Source organism: Rhinolophus ferrumequinum, chromosome 12, assembly GCF_004115265.2.
Source record: "Rhinolophus ferrumequinum isolate MPI-CBG mRhiFer1 chromosome 12, mRhiFer1_v1.p, whole genome shotgun sequence".
NCBI lineage: Eukaryota > Metazoa > Chordata > Mammalia > Chiroptera > Rhinolophidae > Rhinolophus > Rhinolophus ferrumequinum.
The window spans coordinates 9,624,235-9,647,726 of record NC_046295.1 but is presented as its reverse complement, the minus strand read 5'-3'; the positions used below and the strand labels follow the sequence as shown (position 1 = coordinate 9,647,726).

At 35.6% G+C, this 23,492-nt stretch overlaps 1 protein-coding gene across 4 annotated transcripts in view; it reads right to left on the bottom strand.

Annotated features, from left to right (window-relative positions):
* Positions 1–10,564: 10,564 nt before the first annotated feature.
* Positions 10,565–23,492, bottom strand: part of LOC117032230 (zinc finger protein 260-like) — a 33,631-nt gene continuing 20,703 nt past the window's right edge. For all 4 annotated transcript variants that reach the window (XM_033123573.1, XM_033123572.1, XM_033123571.1 and 1 more), the window contains 2 exons: positions 21,820–21,912; positions 10,565–13,295 (listed from right to left, as the gene is read on the bottom strand). In XM_033123573.1, coding sequence (XP_032979464.1) covers positions 11,107–13,295; positions 21,820–21,912 — 2,282 coding nt within the window. In that variant the 3' untranslated portion in view covers positions 10,565–11,106. The remainder of the gene's footprint in view (positions 13,296–21,819; positions 21,913–23,492) is intronic.

Sequence of the window (23,492 nt, the reverse complement as noted above, 5' to 3'; positions counted from 1 at the left end):
GACTCTTCAACTCCTGCAAGCAATGGTGGGCTCTGCCCCCTGCAAATAAGATTGAACATGGCACCTTGAGCTGGGCTGCTGCTGAGCTTCCAGATGGCTCAGTTGGTTGGAACATGTTCTCTCAACCACAAGGTTGCTAGTTCAACTCCCGCAGGGGATCATGGGCTGCGCCCTCTGCGGCTGGCAGCCGCGGCTGGACATGGAGCTGGGCTGTGCCCTCTACAGCTACGATTGAAAGGACAACAACTTGACTTGGAAACAAAATGCTGGAAGTGCACACTGTTCCCCAGTGAAGTCCTGTTCCCCTTTCCCGATCGAATGTTTAGAAAAAAGAAAAAGGAAAAAAAAACCTATACAATATTGAAGAAAGAAACTGACGATGATACAAATAAATGGAAGCATATACTGTGCTCACGGATAGAAGAATTAACATTAAAATATCCATACTATGCAAAGTGATTTACAGATTCAGTACAATTCCTATCAAAATTCCAATGGAATTTTAAACAGAAATAGAATAATCCTAAATTTGTGTGGAGTTACAAAAGACTGGAGTAGCCAAAGCAATCTTGAGGAAAAAGAAAAATCTGGAGGCATCATGCTCCCTGACTTAAAACTATTACAAAAACTATAATAGTAATTTTAAAAGTATTGTATAGGAATAAAAATAAACATATAGATCAATGAAACAGAATAGACATCCCAAAAATGTTCCATACATATATGGTCAATTAATTTATGACTAAGGAGCCAAGAATACACAATGAGGGAAGGATAGTTTGTTCAATAAATGGTGTTGGGAGAACTGGACAGCCATATGCAAAAAAAAAAAGAAAGGAAGAAAGAAATTCAACCACTATGTTACACCATAAACAAAAGTGAACTCAAAATGGATTAAAGACTTGAACAAAAAACTCAAAACCATAAAGTTCCTGGAAGAAAACATAGGCAGCTCCTTCACATAGGTCTTAACAATGATTGTTTTTAATCTGACACCGAAAGCAAAAGCAAAAATAAACAAGTGGGACTACATCAACCTAAAAAGCTCTGCACAGCAAAGAAAATCATCAATAAAATGAAAATGCAACCTACTAAATGGGGGGAAATATTTGCAAATTATACATCTGATTACAGACTAAAGTCCTAAATATATAAAGATCTCACACACTCAATAGCAAAACAAAAAACAAAAAACTTGATTAAACAAGGGCAGAAAAATCTGAATAGACCTATTTCCAAAAATAACATACAAATGGCCAATAGGTACGTGAAAAAAATGATCAACATCATTAATCATCAGGGAAATGCAAATCAAAAGCACAATGTGATATCACTTCACTACTGTTAAAATGACTATTATCAAAAAGAAAAAAATAACAAGTGTTGGCAAGGATGCGGATAAAAGGGGACCCTTGTGCACTGTCAGTGGGAATGTAAATTGATGCAGCCACTATGGAGGCTACCAAAAAAATGAAAAATAAAACTACTCTATGATCCACCAATTCCATTTTTGGCATTTTCCCCATAGAATCTGAAAACACTAATTTGAAAAGATGTCTGCACCCCTATGATCACTGCAGTGTATTTACAGTACAATGGACACAATAACCTAAGTGTCCATTGATGGGCGAATGGATAAAGAAATTGTGGTATATATATAAAATGAAATATTATTCACCAATAAAAAGAATTAAATCTTGCCATTTGTGACATTGATGGACCTATAGGGTGTTATGCTAACTGAAACAAGTTAGATATAGAAAGAGAAATACTGTATAGTCTTTCTTGTATGTGAAACCTAAAACTGAACAAATACATATGTACATATATACCAAGATCATAGATACAGAGAAGAAACTGGTAATTGCCAGAGGTGGGGGGGGGGGGGAAGAAATGGGTGAAGGGGATCAAAAAATAAAAATTTAGAAATAAGTGTAAAAATTGTGTAGTCTATAGTTAATAATCCTGTATTGCATATTTGAAAGTTACTAAGAGATCTTAAACATACTGACCAAAAGAAAAACATTGTAACTATCTGTAGTAAGGAATGTTAGACTTATTGGGGTGACTTTACAGTATGCACATATATCAAATCATTATGTTGTATACCTGAAACTAGTACCAGCGTACCCCAGATATCGTGGGTTTGGTTCTAAACCACTGCAATAAAGCAAATCATGACAAAGTGAGTCACACAAAATTTGGGGTTTCCCAGTGTATATAAAAATTATATTTACACTAAACTATAGCCTATTAAGTGTGCAACAGCATTATGTCAAAAAAGTTAAAAAATAAAGATAGTGGTCACTGAAGGTTGGTGTGGCTGTAGTAATTTCTTATAAGACAGTAAGTCTGCTGTATTTACTGACTCTTCTTTCACGAATGATTTCTCTGTATTGCTGTTTGATAGCATTTCATCCACACTAGAACTTATTTTAAAATACGAACCAATCCTCTCAAAACCTGCTACTGCTTTACTAAGTTATGTAATATTCTAAATCCTTTGTGGTCATTTCAACAATCTTCACAGTATCTTCACCAGGATTAGATTCCATTGCAAAAAATCACATTCTTATTGCTCATCCTTAAGAAACAACTCCTAATCCGCTGAAGTTTTATTATGAGATTGCAGTAATTCAGTCACATCTTCAGGCTCCACTTCTAATTCTAATTATCTTGCTATTTCCACCACATTTACAAATACTGCCTCCACTCAATTCTTAAACCCCTCAAAGTCATCCAAGGTTGGAATCAACTTCTTCCTAACTCCTGTTAATGTTGATAATTGGACCCATTCTCATGAATTATGAATGTTCTTAATGGCATCTAGAATGGTGAATCTTTTCTAGAATGTCTTCAATTAAATTTTCCGAGATCCTTCAGAGGAATCACTATTTATAGCAGCTATAACCTTATGAAATATGTTTCTTAAATAAGACTTGAAAGTCAGAATCACTCCTTAATCCCTGGGCTGAATTAACGATGTGTTAGCAGGCATGTAAACATTAATCTCATTGTACATCTCCATCAGAGCGCTTGGGTGACCAGGTGCATTGTCAATGAGTAGTAATGTTTTGAAAGGAATCTTTTCTGAGTAGGTGTCACGTTATAAACAGATGTGCTGTCATCCAGGCTTTGTTCTATTTACAGAGCACAGGCAGAGTAGATGTAGCATAATTCTTAAGGGCCCTAAGATTTTCAGAATGGCAAATGAACATTAGTTTCATCTTAAAGTCACCAGCTGTATTAGCCCCTAATAAAGAGAGTCAGCCTGTCCTTTGAAGCTTTTAAGGCAGGCATTGACCTCTCTTCTCTAGCTATGAAAGTCCTAGATGGCATTTTCTTCCAATATAAGAAGACTGTTTCATCCACCCTGAAAACCTATGGTTTAGTGTAGCCACTTTCATTAATGATCTTAGCTAGATCTCCTGGATAACCTGCTGCAGATTTTCCATTAGCATTTGCTGTTTCATATACCACTTTGACGTTATGGAGACGACTTCTTTCCTTAAACCTCATGAACCAACCTCTGCCAGCTTCAGACTTTTGACTTTTCTTCCTCACCTTTCAGCCTTCATGGAATTGAAGACAGTTAAAACCTTGCTCTGGAGTAAGTTTTGGCTTAAGGGAATGTCATGGCTGGTTTGACCTATTCAGACCACTAAAAATTTCTCCATGTCACCAATAAGACTTTTTCAATTTAATATTTGTGTGTTCATTGGAGGGGCACTTTTAACTTCCCTCAAGAACTTCTCCTTTGCATTCATAACTTGGTTGTTTGGTGCAAGAGGCCTAGTTTTTGGCTTATCTCAGCTTTTGACATGCCTTCCTCACTAAGCTTAAACCTTTGTAATTTCTGATTTAAAGAAACAGATGTGCAACTCTTCCTTTCACTTGAACACTTAGAAGCCATTGTAGGGTTATTAATTGGCCTAATTTCAATATTGTTTTCTTCCAGGGAATAAAATAATAAAAGATACTTTTAAAACGATGCACTTTTGTGGAAGGAAAATAGAATGTGTTTTTTGGATAAAGAAAGATATAAAGGACGAGAGGGGGATGGAGAGAGTTGATAAAGGAATAAAAGGAAGTAATTTTATCCTGAAGTAAAAAGATTGTTTTAAAATAAAAAGGGAAACATAGGACAACAGCTTAAAGGTATATGAAAGTTTAATAAGGTTTATGAAAGTTGCAGAAGATTTTTGGAAAGGGGATCTTGAGAAAGGAATTTTATGTGTGGCCAAGCTAAGATTTTAATGGGTAAGTCAATTACATCATTTATATGTGTGTATACATGAACTCTCATCCATTCTTTAACCATGGTCATTTTTAAGTCTTTTGTCACTTATAGTTATTGTTCTACTCTGATACTTTTACAAAAGTGTTTCCACAAAGATGTCTCATCTTCAGAGAGATTCATGGAGAGGTCTCTAACACTTACAATATAGTACAAAATTTTATAAACTTTCAGAAAACAATGTTAAATTTGAAGGTTTGCAGAACTCTGTGGGAAAACTGGATTCATAAAACGGCTAACAAAAAGTTCCAGATCAAGAATTAATAACATGGGAATGAATGAACTGATGGGGATGATTACAATTTTTATGACGAATTTTTATATGAAGATAGTTTTTTATCTTTTCCAAATAGAAAAAATTTTCTCCTAAGCTACCTATGACCTATGGTAATTTGATAAATTGTAACTTCGTCAGTATTGAAACGTTTACCTTTTCCTCTCACCTGATCCCTCCAAAATTTAGACATTCTTAGTATTCCTATTTTTATGACCATACAACTATTCACGTAAGTTCAATAAAAATCTGCTCTCCTTATAACAGTATAATTGGAAATATTGACTATATTCCCAGTGTATGACTGAAATGTCATGTTTCAGACAGGCAGCTTTCCCAGACATGACCAGACAACTTTAAGGAAAAAGGTTGACTTATAGAAACTTCCTTGGAAAAATCAGCCTGGTACTTTTTTTTTACAGGGTTCCAAAGAGCTCTACCAGGTCAACCAGTGTACTTAGATTTATCTGCTTTGGTATCCAATTCATTAAAGACAAAAAAATTAATCACCAAAATTTACAGATTATGAATAGTGGAAAAAGACACTTTTAAACACTCCCTTTACAACCAAGATGAAAAGGACCATATCAGGTACTTTTAACTAATTTGTTGTGGCCAAATTTAATGGTACTGACTCTTGGATTCATGTTTCCCATTTAAAGAAAGCTCTTGCATCTAACTGGACTGATCAACAAGGATTTAAAATTTTAAATTACTAAGAGGTAAAACAGATGACATTTGTTATGGACAGCTAACCCAAGACCCAGAAGAGGGCTATATAATCAAGGCCATTTTTCCTTCTTTCCTTACATTAGTTCCTTCCTATCTCCAAATAATATGAGAGGCCAAGCACTCACTATAATGTTTTGGTTTCCTTTTCCTCCTTAATTTCTGACTGGAAATATAAATCAATATGGGCATCATCTTTAAACCGACGTCGCAGATCAAAACGTGGAACAGATTATACACAGTCAATGCCCAGCAATGGTATGAGATTAGGAAGAATACTTTTCCATTGGCATATATTGCAATAAATAAATACATGATTGGGAACTTTTCAAAAACCTTAAAGGAATTGCTGGAGCTACCACCAAAGTACCAGCCAACAAGGAAAAATCTATAAATTCCCTTGCATGACTTGTATTACACAACAGAATTGCTCTTGATCATCTGGCTAAAGAAAGTAGGGGTTGCTGTAGTGTTAATACTTCCTGTTATACTTGGATAAAACACTTAGGGAAAAAGAGAGGGAACTGGGTAAAATATGGCACAAGCCGAGATTAAACATAGTGCCCACTGATACTTCATGGTTCTTTAATATATTCAGTTGACCGTCCTCAGGTATTGACTCCTCGTTCAAGTCTATTCTTCAAAATGGACTTACAATTTTTTGCTGTTCTATAACTTTGTTTTGCATAGGTCAGTTATAAAGGCACACTCTGACAATGGTCGCTCCTTTTGAGATGATCACTAAGACCTCTGAGACTTCACAGGAAAAACCTGAAGAAACTACAGATGTTTGCCCTTAAAGAAACATAATGTAGACTTTCTGTGTTCTGGAGCAATTGCTCAAGTGTGGACTAAGGCTCGTAAGAAAAAACCTCTTTCCCTTCTATGTGGAACATAGCCTACTGGGAAGGAGTCTTCCTGGCAACGAGAGAACAATGCTTGTAATAAGTGATCAGTGTTGTTTTCCCATGATTGATCAGTGAGGCTTTCAAGGAATGATCTTAATTAACAAAAGGGGAGAAATATAAAATATAAAAAAGAGAAATATATAAACGGAGCCACATTAAAATGGAGTCAGAGCTGCTATCCCAGAGAAAGCACCTTGCTCAACATACTTCTCACACCTTTGGAATGTTAAAACTGGGCAAAAGAACTTTGCACTGGGGCTGAAGCAGCATTTCAGCATAACAAGAGGCATTATGAATATTGGGCTGAAATTTTAAAAACATTCTTTAGAACTAGCATCACAATGGGCAGAAAATAGAAACATGCTTTAGAAATAGCACCATTAGCTTTTCTGCACATATAGAAATTTGTTCCTTCTATTCATGTAATTCTTCCCCTTCTATTTCATCAATAGCCCTTGCCTCGTCTCCTAATTGAAACACTATTGTGTTTCTTCTTCAATCAGTGCTTCACAAATAGCTATTCTTTTGGATCTCAAATAAATGCTTGTTGCCTCTCATTTTGGTCATTTAATATTGTTAATAGTTTATAAATGTATTTGTAAACAATTCAAAGAATTATCGCAATAATTCATGAAAAAAACTCTTTAAGGCCCTGCATGTGTCTGTTTTTATTGGCAGAGGAAGAAGGGGAGGGCAGAGAAGAAATATTGGAGACGAATAAACTCGGCAATTTTCTCATGGCTCTGCTATTAAGTTTACATAATATAAGAAACGTGTGTGAGTCAAACCAGCAACCTTCAGAATTTCTGAGCCAAGGAACAGGATGAAATTTCATACTATTAATTAACTGATTTAAATCATTTTCACTGATGAATATTGCTCAGTCTCGTAGGGGCTTTCAGACTCAAAAGGGGAATTCACAGGGACTTCCCAACACCTCCAGTCAGGGTACAAAGCTTACTTCTTTCCTCCCCTTATGCTTTATGTTTTATGCTCATCTCATCAACCCACATAGTGTTGACACAGAACCCAGTGTCACTGTTAGAATGCCCGGCCCGGCACGGCCCTGCCACAACGCAGGTTTCCAGGAGACTTTCCCTTAAAGATACTATTACCAACGAGGTGTCTCTAGCTGCCTCCCACGACACCTCGCATTGGGGCAAAATCTCCAACTGCTCTCAATAGGATCCACAGACTACCCACAACCAAGACTCAGATTCTTCCAAACCACTCCCCAGAATTCATGAATACCCCATAAATAAAGAGACCTCGAAGGCATTAAGCCCTTACTAAAAGATTGTAAACCTCAGGGCCTCATTATCTCCTGTGCAGATCCATAAGGCAGGGAGGAGAGAGGACCACTCATGTTCAGAGCTCAGATAACATTCTCTCATGGAGAAGTGGTGTTGGGGTGTCCACTGGACATGTGCCAGCAAAGACAGGAAGCGGGAAAGGCAGGGGTCCCACATCCCTAGGACTCTTCCTCTGGGTTTCTCAGGAACAGATTTCAGTCAGTTGGTTAAGTTGGTTGTATCTTGTGGATACCTGACTGAGAAAAATGAAATGCTATTCCAACCAGAAGTATTGAATATTTATTTAAGGTGGTATAGTACTCTAAATATTTGGGCAAACACTTTTTTGCAAAAATGAATAAAGGATTTGCTCTATAATGCAAACTATCACAATGGCATAATAAATATTCTCATTATCAGAACAAGTAAAAAGATAGTTTCATAAAAGGAAAAAGATATCAGAAAAATCAATATTGGACACAAGCCAATCTGAATGAACATCAGCTGGCTTTATCTCAGATGATTTGACCATCAAAACAAAACTAACAACACTAGTTAAGGATTATAACCTACTTGCATTAAACAAAAATCTGAGTCTACACAAATATAAATTTAAAATTCTGGAAAGAGGAAAACTGTTTCATACCATGAGAACAGGAGGAATACTGGGGAAAGTAGTATGATTTTGCAATTATGGTAAAAATTGATTTGGGCAATGACCAGAAATAAATGCTAAAATTTGAGAAAATGAAGGATTACAGCGACATACTGAGGTATATAGCCTGAATATATCTCGTGAAGATACTTAATGACTTTTTCCTGAAGACGTTTGGAAGATACTACATTAACCAAATGATCCAATTTAGTATCGCTATTCATGGGACCAATTAACAGTATGCATCCTGGTATGATGTATGGTGAAATCTTCAATAACTCTTTTGTATTGATACAAAAGGTATACAAGCTAAATGTAATCATAAGAAAACATCAAACAAATCCTTTTATTTACATGATTAATAATAGAGAAGATAATAAAAGAGAATGATGCAGCTAGCGATCATTCAGGATATTATCAAGGATTCCCTTCACATCACTCTTCTGATACATACCCAGTTGTCACTGTTCACAGAGGTCACAGTCATAGCTTGTGAGAGGGAGATATATCTAAGAGAGGTCAGTAACATGTAGATCCAAACCTCTAACAGCTCAGCAGAGAACAAGTTTTTTATTCCTTGCAAAAGTCACACTGTCAAGAGGAGCAAACTGTTCCGTACGGTAATTCTTGAACCCTGACTTGTTCCATGTGCTACTATACCATAGTCACTATAGGAGAAGTAACAGCAGACAATACATAAGATGAACAGGTCTTCATGGGACTTGTTTTACCACTGACAGTCATATTTCACTATCTAAAATTTAGTCACTTTACTGCATTAGGATGAAAGAGTGTCTGGGAAATTTAGACCAGTCGTGGGCCTAAGGACTAAAGAAAATGGTTATCAGTGAACATGTAGTATACGGGATAGGGGTCTCATTTTATTAGGTTTATTATATATGTATATATGTATTATATTGTGGATTGACTTCTGGTAGGATTTCCCAAACGCATTAACTTCCTAAGATATCTTTCATCTGCTCGATATACTATGAGGTCTCTACTGCTCTATGAATTTTCTCCTGTACTGAGAAGGGAGGCTTCTGCCTGAAGTTATCACACATTTATTACATTCTACAGTTTTTTCATTGTGTGAATTCTCTACTCCGTGAGAGTCAATCTTTGACAGAAAGCTTTCACATTTTTATTACACAGTCAGTATTTCTCCACAGTGTAAGTTCATTGATGGTTGAGTTCATAGAGAATATTTCCTTTATTCATTACCTTCACAATGTTTCTTTTCCCAGAGAATTCTCTGATGTCCAGTAAGGACTAAACTTATCCCTCGTGGCTGAAATACTGTCTATAGACACTTCGAGGGTTTTCCTTCCAGAGTAAGTTCTTGTGACAGACTGAAAGTTTGTGTTCTCCCCAAATTCATCTGTTGAAATCGTGTCCCCAAGGTGCTGGGATTTAGAGGTGCAGGCCTCTGAAGGTGATGAAAAGGCCTGGAAGTGTTCATTGCTCCTTCCCACATGTGAAGACACCACAAGGAGATGGCTATCTATGAACAAGGAAGTTGATCCTCACCAGATACCAAATCGACCATCACATTAATTTGGGACTGCCACTTTCCAGAACTGTGGGAAACCAATATTTTTTATTTGTCAACAAGTTTATTTGTTATAATAGCGTCAATGTTTATGTTTAGTGAGGAGCTTCCTGAGGAACTTCCATGTTCATGGCTTAATAAACTGTGGCCCCTTCTCTGAGTTCTGAAATCTTTTCTTGACCCGGACTTGTCATTTTTCTTAGTCATCATCATCTTTAGGATTTCTCCCCTGTGACTTCTCTGATGTTCTCAAATTGTGATTTCTGGTTGAAAGCATTTCAAGTTCCATTACCTTTACACGGCTTTCCATGTGTGTGAGTTCTGTGAGGTAATGCAAGATTTGATGTCTAGATGAAAGTTTTTCCACAATCGTTACATTCATGTTTAATTCCCTGTGAGTTTCCTGATGCTCTCTGAGGTTTGAATTTTGATGGAAATTTTCCCTACGTGTACCACATTTATAAGGTTTCTCCCTGGTGTGAACAAGCGGATCAAAATATGCCACCCCAAATCATGCCACTTTGGCAAAAGGATGATCTTCAGCTGAAAGCAACTGAAAAACAGTAGACACAGAAAAATCTTTTTATAACCTTTACCCATCTGCTGAAAGGCAGGACATAAATCTCCCTTTATAAATGTGTTCCCCATACCCTCTGTGTATAAGCAAGAGCAGACAACTCGTATCATTGGAGATGGCCCCAACTAATATCTGCATAAACAAATCTTAATGAAATAACACTTATATTCCATTGGTTTCCCCGTCTATTTACCTTCCCACAACTTACCACCTGCGTTAGCTCTAAACACTTTTCCCTTGTGTGGACACTTCTTTGCAAATGTATTGTCCTCTTTGTATTGTCCTCAGTTTAAATGTCATGTAAACTGACAGGACTTATCACCTCAATGGAGTTTTCATTTCACTTATGTGACGCTCTCCATATGAATATGAAATAAACCTTTTTCTCCTGTTAATGTCTTTCAATTTGCAGGGCTCCAGCCACTGAACCTAACAGAGTACACACAAAAAATTATTTTTCCTCCCCTTGTTTTTTACATCTGACAACTGTCTAAAGATTTTCCCATATTACCACCTTTATAGGATTTTTCACTTTTGTGATTTTCCTTATGTTTTCATAGGTTTTCACTGCTGAAAATGTGTAAATCACTGCACTTCCCTGTGTGAATTGTCTCGTACGTTGGATTTTGAGAGTTAAGTTGCAAACAAAAGCTTTCCTGCATTAGTTACATTCATAGGGTTTCTTCCCAGAATGCAGTCCTGACGAATTATGAGGACTTCCAAAGAAAAATTTCCCCTATTTCATACGTTCATACGATTTCCCCCCTATATGAACTCTCTGATGTCCTTTGGATATGACATGAAAATGAAACTGTTCCAGATTCATAGGGTTTCATTCCTGTGGTGAGTGCTCTGATGTTTTCCAAGGTTTGACTTCTGGCTGAAAGTTTTTCCACATTTATTACATTCATAGGGTTTCTCACCTCTGTGAATTCTCTGATGTTTTCTAAGGTTTGACCTCTGCCTGAAAGTTTTCCCACATTCATTACATTGATATGGTTTATCCCCTGTATGAGTTCTCTGATGTTCTCTGTGGTACGACATGGAGGTAAAAGCTTTCCCACATTCATTACATTGATAAGGTTTCTCCCCTGTGTGAGTCCTCTGATGTTTTCCAAGATTTGTCTTCTGGCTGAAAGTCTTACCACATTCATTACATTGATAAGGTTTCTCCCCTGTGTGAGTTCTCTGATGTTCTCTCAGGTATGACATGGAGGTGAAAGCTTTCCCACACTCATTACATTGATACGGTTTCTCCCCTGTGTGAGTTCGCTGATGTTTTCCAAGATTTGTCTTCTGGCTGAAAGTCTTACCACATTCATTACATGGATAGGGTTTCTCCCCTGTGTGAGTGCGCTGATGTCCTCTGAGGTTTGACATGGAGGTCAACGCTTTTCCACATTCGTTACATTGATAGCGTTTCTCCCCCGTGTGAGTTCTCTGATGTTTTCCAAGATTTGACTTCTTGGTGAAACTTTTACCACATTCATTGCATTTATAGGGTTTCTCACCCGTATGAGTCTTCTGATGTTGTGTAAGTTCTTTTTTGCATGTGAAAGCTCTCCCACATTCAACACATTCATAGGGCTTCTCTCCTGTATGAGTTCTCCAATGTATATTCAGGACTTGCTTCCAAAGGAAAGTTTTCCCACATTCATTACATTTATAGGGTTTCTGCCCTGTGTGAGTTCTCTGATGTACTCCAAGGCTTGCACTGCGCCTGAAAGTTTTCCCACATTTAGTACATTCATATGGTTTTTCCTCTGTGTGAGTTCTCTGATGCTCTCTGAGGTGTGACATGGAGATGAAAGCTTTTCCACACTCACTGCATTTATACGGTTTCTCCCCTGTGTGAGTTCTCTGATGTACAACAAGGCTTGACTTCTCAGTGTAGGTTTTACCACATTCATTACATTGATAAGGTTTCTCCCCTGTGTGAGATCTGTGATGTTTTCCAAGGCTTGATTTCCAGGCATAACTCTTACCACATTCATTACATTGATAGGGTTTCTCCCCTGTGTGAGTTCTCTGATGTACAATGAGTGATAATTTCCAGGGAAAAGCTGTCCCACATTCATGACATTCATAAATTTTCTTACCTGTGTGACTTCTTTGATGTAAAATGAGTGATGACCTCCTAAAGAAAGATTTTTGACATTCATTACACTCATAGTGTTTTTTCTTCCCATGAATTTTCTGTATTGTGAAGGTCGACTGAGAACTGAAACTTTGCTCACGTGTTTTATTATCACAAGATAGCTCTATTGGGTGAGTTCTCTGTTGCATGTTAATGGCTGAGTTGTAGCTCAAGTTTTTCCCACACTCAAGCAGTTGCTCTCCTGTGTAATTTCTCTGATATTCTCTAAAGTGAGCTTTTTGAGCAAACGTTTTCTCTCTTGTATCAGTTCTCTGAAGTTTAGCAACCATTCTGAAATTGTTCCCAATTTCATTACATTGATCTTCATGAAATCCACACTGACTCTTCTCTGTGTGAATACTTGGAGAGACAACAAGGGCTGAGTCAGCACATAGTTTTGTTCCAAATTTATAATAAAACCTCTCTTTTGTGTAAGCACTCTTCCATGTAATGGAGGAAGCCTTATCATGCAAAGCACTACCCCGTTCATCATAATCAAAAGACTGCCCCAAAGTAAGTTCGTCCACACAACTATTAATGAAACTGTGCACATTTTGATTGTATTCCAAAGACTTCTCTCTAGTGTTTGTTCTCTCATTTCTAGTATTAGAATGAGATGTATTAAATTCATCAGTCTTGTTTTTTGAGTCATTATGTGGAGCCAATGAGTAGAGACGAAAGTATGTAGGCCGCACAGTGTTACATGTAGAGAGAATTTTTCTTGAAGGAACAATGTCTGTGCCCAGATTGAACAGTTTTCCTGAAACTTTCTCTTGCTCGGTAGTCACTGGTCTGTTGGTGGTGAATAAAACTTGACATAAATACTTGTCCTGGTTTACCTGGCTGTTCTCTAAAAGATCACGTTGGTAGTCTTCTAAAAAGAGAAAGTTAAAAAATTCCTTATGAAATTTAATATATTTTTAACGTAAAAGTCTTACAGACCTATGCCCTACTATATGTTTAACATTTTTATTTCTTGATAAAGTCTTCCAACACTGTAGTATTTCCAAGTATATATTAACTATACTCACTTTACTTGGGAGACAGGAGGCTTGCTATCCTAAGTGGAAAAAGGGAAAAAAACTTGGAGGTGAACATCGCATGTATTTTGGCATTTTAAAATATAATTTTCAAACTTGGGCATAAAGGAATGAAACGATGAATTGGGAACATAACAGTTTTAAGAAAGTTGGGTCCTGGGGACAAAATCAGAGTACGTTTTGAATTCAACATCAACAAAAATATCAATACCACAATAAGTTCATAATGGAACACATTTCCTCATATTTAAAAAAACAATCCTAAAACACAAGTTCTGATTCTGCTGTCATTCTTCGAAACACAAATGCACAAGAGGAATTGTAAAAGTGACTGGAGGAAAACCACCCTTCCACCTGAATGGGATTCATTGCTGTATTCTGGCTCTGGTACTTTGGTTTTTATTACTGTTGTTTAAAAGTAAATGTTTATTCAGCAGAGAATCTTGAGTATCACCCTTTCAATATGCTCACCCATTTCAAAGGTGAAATATCACCTTTTCAAGCAGTTTTAATGCTGTCTCATATGTAACTCTGCTTTCAATACACTTTTCAACATATCTGATTTCTACTGATTGTGATCACACTTCAAACTGCTCTCATAAATTTCGGAAATATCCTTTATATATAGCTATCGTAAGAAAAATATTGCGTATATGTGACTATTATCCTACTCCAAACCATACTCCATGCAAGCATGTCACACTTTTTCTAAACACCTCAGATGATGCATACCACCCAACCCACTCACGCCAAAAAAGATTCAAGACTTCGGAGATATCTCTCTAGAAAATAAAAGTTTCACATTACCCGTATATACTTTATGTGTTCAAACTATTAATATAATTCCAATGCACAAGTCCACAGTATTTTCTACCATAGTCTAATCCAGGCTATTTTCTACTCCAAATGTTCATTTGAAAAAAACAATCTGGTACTAACATTCTTTCCTGACTTCCCTGAACTTCCACTTTGGCAATATTCATACTCTAGATATCCTTCAAGCAAAACTATTTACAAACTAAACTTAATATATTTCCTAAGGGTAAACCTATAAAGTGACTAACAGGATCTGTGTAAAGAAAATCCTGAACACTGATGAATGAAATTCAAGAACACCTAAATAAGTAGAGAAACGTGCTATGTCACTAACTGAGAGACTCAATATAGTAAAGATATCAATTACCGAAATTATTCTATAGATTTAAGACAAGTCCTATGAAAATCCCAACAAGATTGTATATAGACAAACTTCTTCTCAACTTTACAGGAAAAGGCAGAGACAGCACAATAGTTATAACAATTTGTAAAAGAAAAATAAAGTTTACCTTATATTAAGACTTATTAGGTATTTATAGAAATCAAGAGAGTGTAGTATTGACAGAGAAATAAAAATACAGATCAATGAAACAGAAAAGAGAACCAAAAATCTGACCAGCACAAACACAGCCAAATGATTTTTGACAAAGGTTGAAAAGCAATTCAATGAAACAACAGTCTTTTCAACAAATGGTGCTGAACAAATGGACTATCATAGGCAAAATAGTGAATTTTGGCCTGTACTCATCACGTACAAATATTAATGCAGGATGCATCATGGATTTACAAGTAAAGCATAAAACTATAAAACTTTTGAAAGGAAAAAGAGGAGAAAAATTTGGAGACCAAGGGCTTGGGTGAGGAGGTTTTATATGTAAGAAGAAAACAATCCATTTTTTAGATGTATTTAATTGGACGTCAAGATTTCAATCAAGATTGAAAATGTTTGTGCAACGAAAAGACCTTGTTAGGAGTATGAAAAGTATGCTACAGTCTGGCAAAATAAAACGGGCAAAATAAATCTGGCAGATACAACGGGAAAAAGACGGAACAGCTATTTCCGTAAACATGATATACATATAGCAAAAAAGTAAGTGAAACGTAATACAACATTTTTAGCCATCAGGAAATGCAAAATGAAGCTCAAGACATTGGCATGAAAATTAGTACAGCTAAAAAAACAAGAGATAATAAATGCTGATAATGCTGCAAAAAAAAAAGGATCTCTCATACACTGATGATAGAAATGTAAAAAAACACAGTCTCTCTGGAAAATTAGTGGCAATTTCTAATAAAACTAAACATGTACATACCACATGAACATGGAATTGAATCCTTTCATTACTTTATCCCAGAAAAATGAAAATTATGTTCACAAAATACCTACACACAAATATATATCGCAGCTATGTTTACAATTGGAAAATACCAGAAACAACCAAAGTACCCTTCAGTGGGTCAATAATCACTGACACAGGCAAAAATTTGGGTAAACCTCAATGGTACCATGCCTGGTTAAAAAAAAAAAAGTGAATCTGAAAAGGTTATATATGATTCCATTTATATAACTTTCTTGAAATGACAAAATTTTCGAAATGAAGGGAAGATTAGTGGTGGCCAAGGCACACAAACGACCCCTAGGGGGATGAGGGTGAGGAAGTATAAATACAGAAAGTAGCGCAGAGTTCTGTTATGCTAATGTAATAGTTCTGTGTCTTAACTGTGGTGGTACTTACACAAACCTATCTATGGGGTAAAACTGCACAGAGGTATACACTTATATGAGCATGCACACACACAGAAAGACACAAAGGAATGCAAGTTAAAAGAATAGTAAAAAATGAAAAAGGTCAGCAGTAACTTAATTAACAGTAATGTACCAATACCAAGTTCTGGGTTTTGATCCTCTACTACAGCTACTAAGATGTAACCATTGGAGAAACTTGGTGAAAGGGGAGACAAAATCTTTGTTATTTTTGTTACTTCCTGTGAGTCTATTTTATTTCAAATAAAAAGTTTAAGAAATGCGAAATCAGATGTGTTTGATGTATTACTGTTATAAGAATTCCAAAGGAAGATGGAAAAATCAAGAGATGTTCACCTTGCCTTACATTAAATTCGTACATGTAAAGAATATTACCAAAACAGTCATAAAACTAACTCATCTATCAAGTTTTCCTTTATCAAAGTACTGGTAGTACTTTGCATAATATTTACAAGTATAGTATTGTCAATTATTATCTTAAATGTTCACTTAGCCAAAACATTACTTCCGTATTTAAACCTCTAGTATCTTTTAGGTCAGTCATTTTCAACTGGGGATGTATTACAGACTTACTGATGGAGTTTTATAAAATGACACTTCTCTAGACCCTACTCCAAACTTATGGAATCTGTTTAGTTGATATTCTTGTATATTAATGGGTATATTATTTAGGTAAACTATAACTCAGGATTCTTAGTGTATGTAATATCAACAACTTTCTCTAAAAAATGTTGTTCATGCATTTTGACAAATACAATGTAACATTCACTGACTTCTTTGAAAACAGGCTTATTTGATGCCCTTAAAGACATTATACCTAAAACTTTTCTTTACAAGTGGGGTTATTATATTTTTCCTATCAAGAAACAATAATTTTCCTGTCACTACATTATTCTTATTATGAACCCACAAAAGACTTTTCCTATTTAAAAATGATTACTTATAATGACTAACCACAACCATTATAAATTCAGACATCTACACATGACTTTTTTTTTTTTTAACTCTAATGCTTGCCTGAAAGTTCTGCTATAAGCTGGGCCATAGTTTGTGTCATCAAGAAAGAAAAATCTCAAAATCTCAGGAAAAGAGGGTGTACTAACTGTTTCAAACTGTTGACACTTCAATGAAAAGACTCTTACAAACATGCTTTTGAGCTAACATCATTTAGAAAACTTTCAGGTCATTAATGTGCAGTGTCAGAAGTTTTTCAGTCAATGAGCAGACAATTTCATGAGACTGGCAACCCAAAATACAGCAGAACAAGAATTATATGTAACTGAATAATTAATTACACGTTAATTATAAATAATTGATGGCGGGACAGCAACTTGCCTTGGGCATTGGCATTTGGGATAGTGCTTTCAGAGTGTATCAATATGAAATACCTCTCTTATACCTTTGGAGGTAATACTCAATGTAAGTATACAGTATTTATTTGTATTAGTGATGTAAATATGGATGAATAAAGCAGAGTGATTCTTTTTAGTGGATTTCCAGGAGGGGAAAAGAGCTCTTTCAAGAACTGTATGATATCTGACACAGAGTATGTGAAAAATCACATTTTCATGTAAAACAGCCAGGTTTGGAAGATTTACAAAAAGAATAAATTTAAGTAGGCTAAAATATCCCATGATTATTTAGCAGAAGTAGGAATCTTAGCCAAAACTTAATGTGTAGTAATTTAAAAAATATAAGAGCCCTTCCCTGTGGCCAGGCATGCTAAGAAATTTAAGAACAGAATTTAAGAACACAAAAAGCATACAATGATGGAAAGTGTGAGGTAGGGAAGATGTCACAAGGATTGGTGACACTTAGGAGACTGGATCATACAAGCTCTGGCAACAAGGTAGGCAACATAAATACATCTGATGATGCAACAGGAGTTCACATTGGACAGTCACTAATATAACAGAAATTTAAATTTCATATGTTAAGTCACACGTAAACCCTACGTTTATAAGCCATACGTTATTTTGTGAATCCAGAGCAACGTGAATTGGATGCATTATTTAAAAATGAACTCTAATTACAAATAAGAATAACAAAGGCAAGTAAAGAACAAGACTCTAGTTGTGGGGAATGTTATTAGACAGTGAGAATATGAAAAGACTGAGTACAAAGAAAAACTAAAATGTCAGAAAGTGTTGAAGGATCAGTATGAGGATGACCGAGATGAGCAATCAGCACTTTCAAGTGATTTCATGGTTGTGTTATCAGAGTAGGTAGTAGAACAAAATAACTAAGCCAGAAGTGGAAAAATAAGGATTTCTGACTTTTGAAAGAAAAACTTCATCTTCATTTGGTCCTTTTGAGAATAAAGACAGCATAACACTGAGGTACAGCTGCCCTAAAGGTGGGATGAGGTCATCGGGATGAGGCAAAAAGGTTTAAATTACAGGGAAGGATGGCACAAGCATGGAGCGAGCTACTGTACAGGAAGAAGAGCAGATAGAGGACAGAGCTGAGAGACACAAATTTGGAGGAGAAAGAGACTAGGACTCAAACTTTATTCACTCACAAATACCCATTGTATGCCTATTCCTAGTCCTTATTGTGACTGAGGTACTAGGGACACAAGGTTATACCAGGCCAGCGACATGTGGGCAAGCACTCAGGGAAGCACAGACAGAAGTAGGATCAATTCCAAGGAGGGACTGAGCTCGGGAATCATGATTAGTACCATCACAGGAAGGGGATAATGTATGGGAGGGAGGAGTAAGCCTCCGAAATTTTCAATAAAACACATAAGTGGAGATTTTTAAATATGATTTTAGAAGTAAGGGGAGCTGATGAGTGCTTAGGGGGGAAATAAAAGATGGGTATAGATGGACTGACTGCTGGAGAAGAAGAGAGCCGCTATAAATAGGGCGTCATGGAAGGACATAGTCAGAAAGTGATGACAAGATCTGAATTCTTCATAGAAACAATACATTTGTGAGGAATGTACGTAGCAAGCACCTCCCACTCATTACTCTGTCCCTTCTTAGCGGTTAGAACATGGAAACCAAAGCAAATATACATAAATCCCTTTCGTATAAATCCACCCCAAATTGAGTTTTGTGGTAGGGTAAAAACCTGGGGCACAATGCCAGTTTTCATATACATGGCCTTGGAGCTTTCTGCACTGTCACCCTGTTCATATATCAGTTATCATTATAGCACGCAGTTGTTTCTGGGCTCTGTACTGTGTTTCAAAGGTCTATAATTATCCCCATGCCAGTACCATTCTGTACCAGTTACAACAGATTTACAATGTATCTTTAATACCAGTTAGAAAGATTCCACACTATCCTATTCTTCAAGTATGTTTATACATATGGGTGAGAAGTAGAATTTTGTAGTATCCAATCTATGAACATGATATATCCATTCACTTCAGTTTTATTACATGTTGCTCAGTTTTTTAAAATTTCCATATTTCTCCAGCTGTACTTCTAAGTACACTCACACTGTAAGTTCTTATACAATGCTTCCTCTCCTTTTTCCAGCATGGGATAGCTACTGAATGCATTTTATTTAAATCTTTTTATTGCACAAACCATGGTTTGCACTACATTTAATTTATATGATTACAGCTTTCCAATTATACACACACACTCACACACACACACACACACACACACACACATATTTAAAGTAATAACTTCTGTTTTGGTTAAGTGTTCTCAAAATTCCTTGTTCTTCCAACTTTCTATTAAGCAATGCTATACCCATACACAAAACGTTGTGTGCAGGAAAGGGTTAACTGACTCCGTTTGCAGTTTTCACATCTTGCACATTTCAAAGAAATTACTGTCCTCTGACCAAGTGTTGGATAAATTGTTAGCCCAGGGAACATCCTGCCCGATGAGAGTGTCTTTACATACCTGGGGCTGGGTCACACCAGACAGTTCAGGCTCACATTGGGATTTATGGTTGGGGCCTTGGGCCTCACTGGAGGGGCTACACTCCGAGTAAATAAGGTCAGTCACGCAGGTATTCTGGCCCTACATGACCGACCCATATTAAGAACCTTGGACACCAAAGCTTGGGTAAATTTCTCTGCTTGAGAATACTTCATGTGTGCTGTCATAAATCGCTGCTGGCAGAATTAAGCATTTTCCACATAACTCCACGGGCAGAAGAAAACAAGAAGTTTGCATTGAGTCTCTGTTGGATTCTGCCGTCCGAGACTTTTACCTTTGCTGATTTTATCTATACCCTGTGGCTATAATAAACTAGGCTTTTATACAGCAGCTTTACTGAGTTCTTCCAGACCTCTGGACACAGGTTCATAAATACATTTTATACTTTTATAATTTTGATATATCCTTTGATCAAATACATTTTTCAAAACTATGTATGTATTCTTAATTTTCAATTGGGGTATTTTTTCTCATACTGTCTATAATTTCTAGGTTTATTGAATTATGTTACATTATGCAAACTTATTTAATGAACTTTTCTTTTAACTCAAAATATATTTATGTTTTGTTACATAATTGAATCTTCAGAGAAAGTTTATACTATATTTTCAGAGTACAGACGTGAAAAAAACATGTATCAATATATTGGCTTGTCATAAAATATGTTATTAGTATCTAGAGCAGAGGTCAACAAATTTTTTATGCACAGAGTCTGATGGTGAATATTTTAGTCATTACAGGTCATATGATCTCACTCACAACTATTCAGCCATTTTGTTGTATCACAAAACCAGCCATAATTAATATGCAAACAAATGACTAAAAAAGTTGTTATTTCAAAAACATGTAGCTAGCTGGATTTAGCTCAAGGAACGTAATTTACCAGCTCGTGTTCTAGAATCTCAGTTGTTGTCCACTATAGCTTGTATGAAATCAGAATAGCATATATATAAGTCCGTTATATCTAATGCTGGCTGTTTCTCCTTGTATCTCTTGCAGTTTTTAATCCACTTTCATGATAATTTAATTGGCACACAGGTATCTGCAGCCTCTGCATCTCCTTTTTAAATTATCTTCTTTAGTTTTATTAAAGGATCCTTTGAAATACTGTATGAATCTTAATGTGAATCAAAACTTTGTCCAATAGTTATATTAATTAAGCCTGAATGATTTTATGTATATTGTCTGAATATTAAGCGTTTCATATTTTAAACATTCAAAATTATTTTTACGTCTTTCTTATAATCTCATACGATTTTCTAAAATGACTTTAACCCATTGACACTGACATGACACATCTATCTTACTTTATGATATGCTATTTACATGTTAATATTCACGTTTTTTAAAAATAAAAGACCTCTTCAGTGATAGGTATGTTCTCCTTGTATTAATAATGGTGTTTTCCTCCTAATAATGAGAAAGGTTGTATTTTTGCATGTATAGTAGCACATTTATAGTAGTTACATTTCTCATTTATAAATCTTCCATAATTCTTATTTATTAATTAGGCAGTACCTAGTTTTTCCAACTATACTACCAATGATAAAATCAGCGTATTACTTCTCTGTTTTCCCTTGCTTTAAACTTTCATTTTAGTTGCTATTATGTTTTTCTATAATTGACTTTACACTGGTTAAATATAAGTTGATTATTTGATTTCTCAGGTATAAATGATATACTGTATTGCCTAATTGAAAAGAAGAAATAATGAAAACAATTACATTATACCCCTTATGTTACATCCTCCATACAGACATTTTATTGGATGCACTCATTTCTAAACTTCCAAAGGTGCCCATTGTTTAACTGATCCTATTTTGGATTGAATTTTCAAGGGATACCCTCTATCAGTATTCTAAAACTCACCTGCATAATTGCCATTTAGAAATGTGTGCTCTACTAACAATGGGTCTTCTTGTTCCAACTTGAAGATCACTTCTGGTTCTATCGAGCAATAACCTGTAAATGGAAAATAATTTAGGCCATGGGTTCATTGCATGGGCTTTGATGATTCTGAATGTGAAGGAAGGTGCAGCTTTAAAAGTGGCACAAAAACGATACTCACTTGACCCCTTCTTTGGGGAGGTGAAAAACAAACATATTTTCAGATGCTCCAAAGAGATCTCCTTAAATCTCTCAATTATAAACCTAAATAATATTCAATTCTAATGAAGGTCCACGTTTATTAGCGACAGTGAGAAAGAGAGTTATGGAGATCAACAAAAGGGTCCCTAATTTGTGGACACATACAAAAAAAAACAACCTAGGGGTAGGGATTTACCAGAAAAAAAGTAGAATGAAAAATCACGAAAGCACCAACATAACTAGGAAGTTTGTGTTTCCAGAGTAGAGAGGCAAAAAATCCTCAGTAAGATTCCTCCTCAGACACCATAAAGGGCAGAAGGCAGTGGGGTGATATACTCTAACTACTCAAAGAAAAGAACTATCAGGGAAGAATCCAAGGAAATGATCTTGCAAAGATAAAGGCCAAATAAAAATATTTCCAGATGAACAAAAATTGATAGATGTTTATTGCAAGTAGAGCCACCTGACAAGACACACTAAAGAAAGTTCTCTTGGATGATTTGAAAAGGAACTGTAGAAAATTATGAGTACATGTGTGTAATGTTAACATACACGTGTATTCTTACATTTCCCAATAAAACCATAAAAAAGGTAGGTGGGAGTCAAGCTATACTAGACTAAGGAAATAAGAGCAAATAGTAACTCAAATGCACAGTAAAAAATGAAGAGAAATGAAAATTAATAACATATTAACATACATAACGTATCAGAAATTAACATATAACAATACCACAAGCAGAGGTAGGGTGTGCAGGGGGACGGGTAGGAAGAATTAACCTACACAGGAGTAACCTGTTGATACATCTCTAAAATTAAGATAAACATGATATAGATTCTGGTCAGTGCAGGTGTATATGGTAAACTCTAAAGAAACAACTAAGGAAATAAACTCTAAATTCACACTACAAAACAGCGGTTGAGAAATAGAGAAAAATACATGACACATATAGAAAACAAAATGCAAAATGGCAGACAAATATGCAAGTATATAAATATTACATTAAATGTGAAAGAACTAAACAATCCAGGCAAAAAGCAGATTTTCGGACAAGATTAAAAACAAAACAAAACACAAAAAACAAAAAACAACCAAGATTCAACTACATCCAACTACATGCTGTCTAAGGAAATACACATTAAATTCAAACATACAAAGATGTTGAAAGTAAAAGGATGGAAAAAGACATTTCATGCAGACAGAAACCATAGGAAAGCTATACTAATATCAAACAAAATACATTTTTAAGTTAAAAAAAATGTTATTAGAGATAAAAAGAGGTAATTTATAAAGACAAAAGGGTAAATCTATCAAGAAAACATTGTAACAATAATAAACATATACACAACCAACAATTGAGCCAAAAATACGTGAACTTAAAGGAAGTGAAAGGAAAAATAGACAAAAAATAATGGTTGGAGACTTCACTGTCACACTTTCAATAATGGAGAGACTA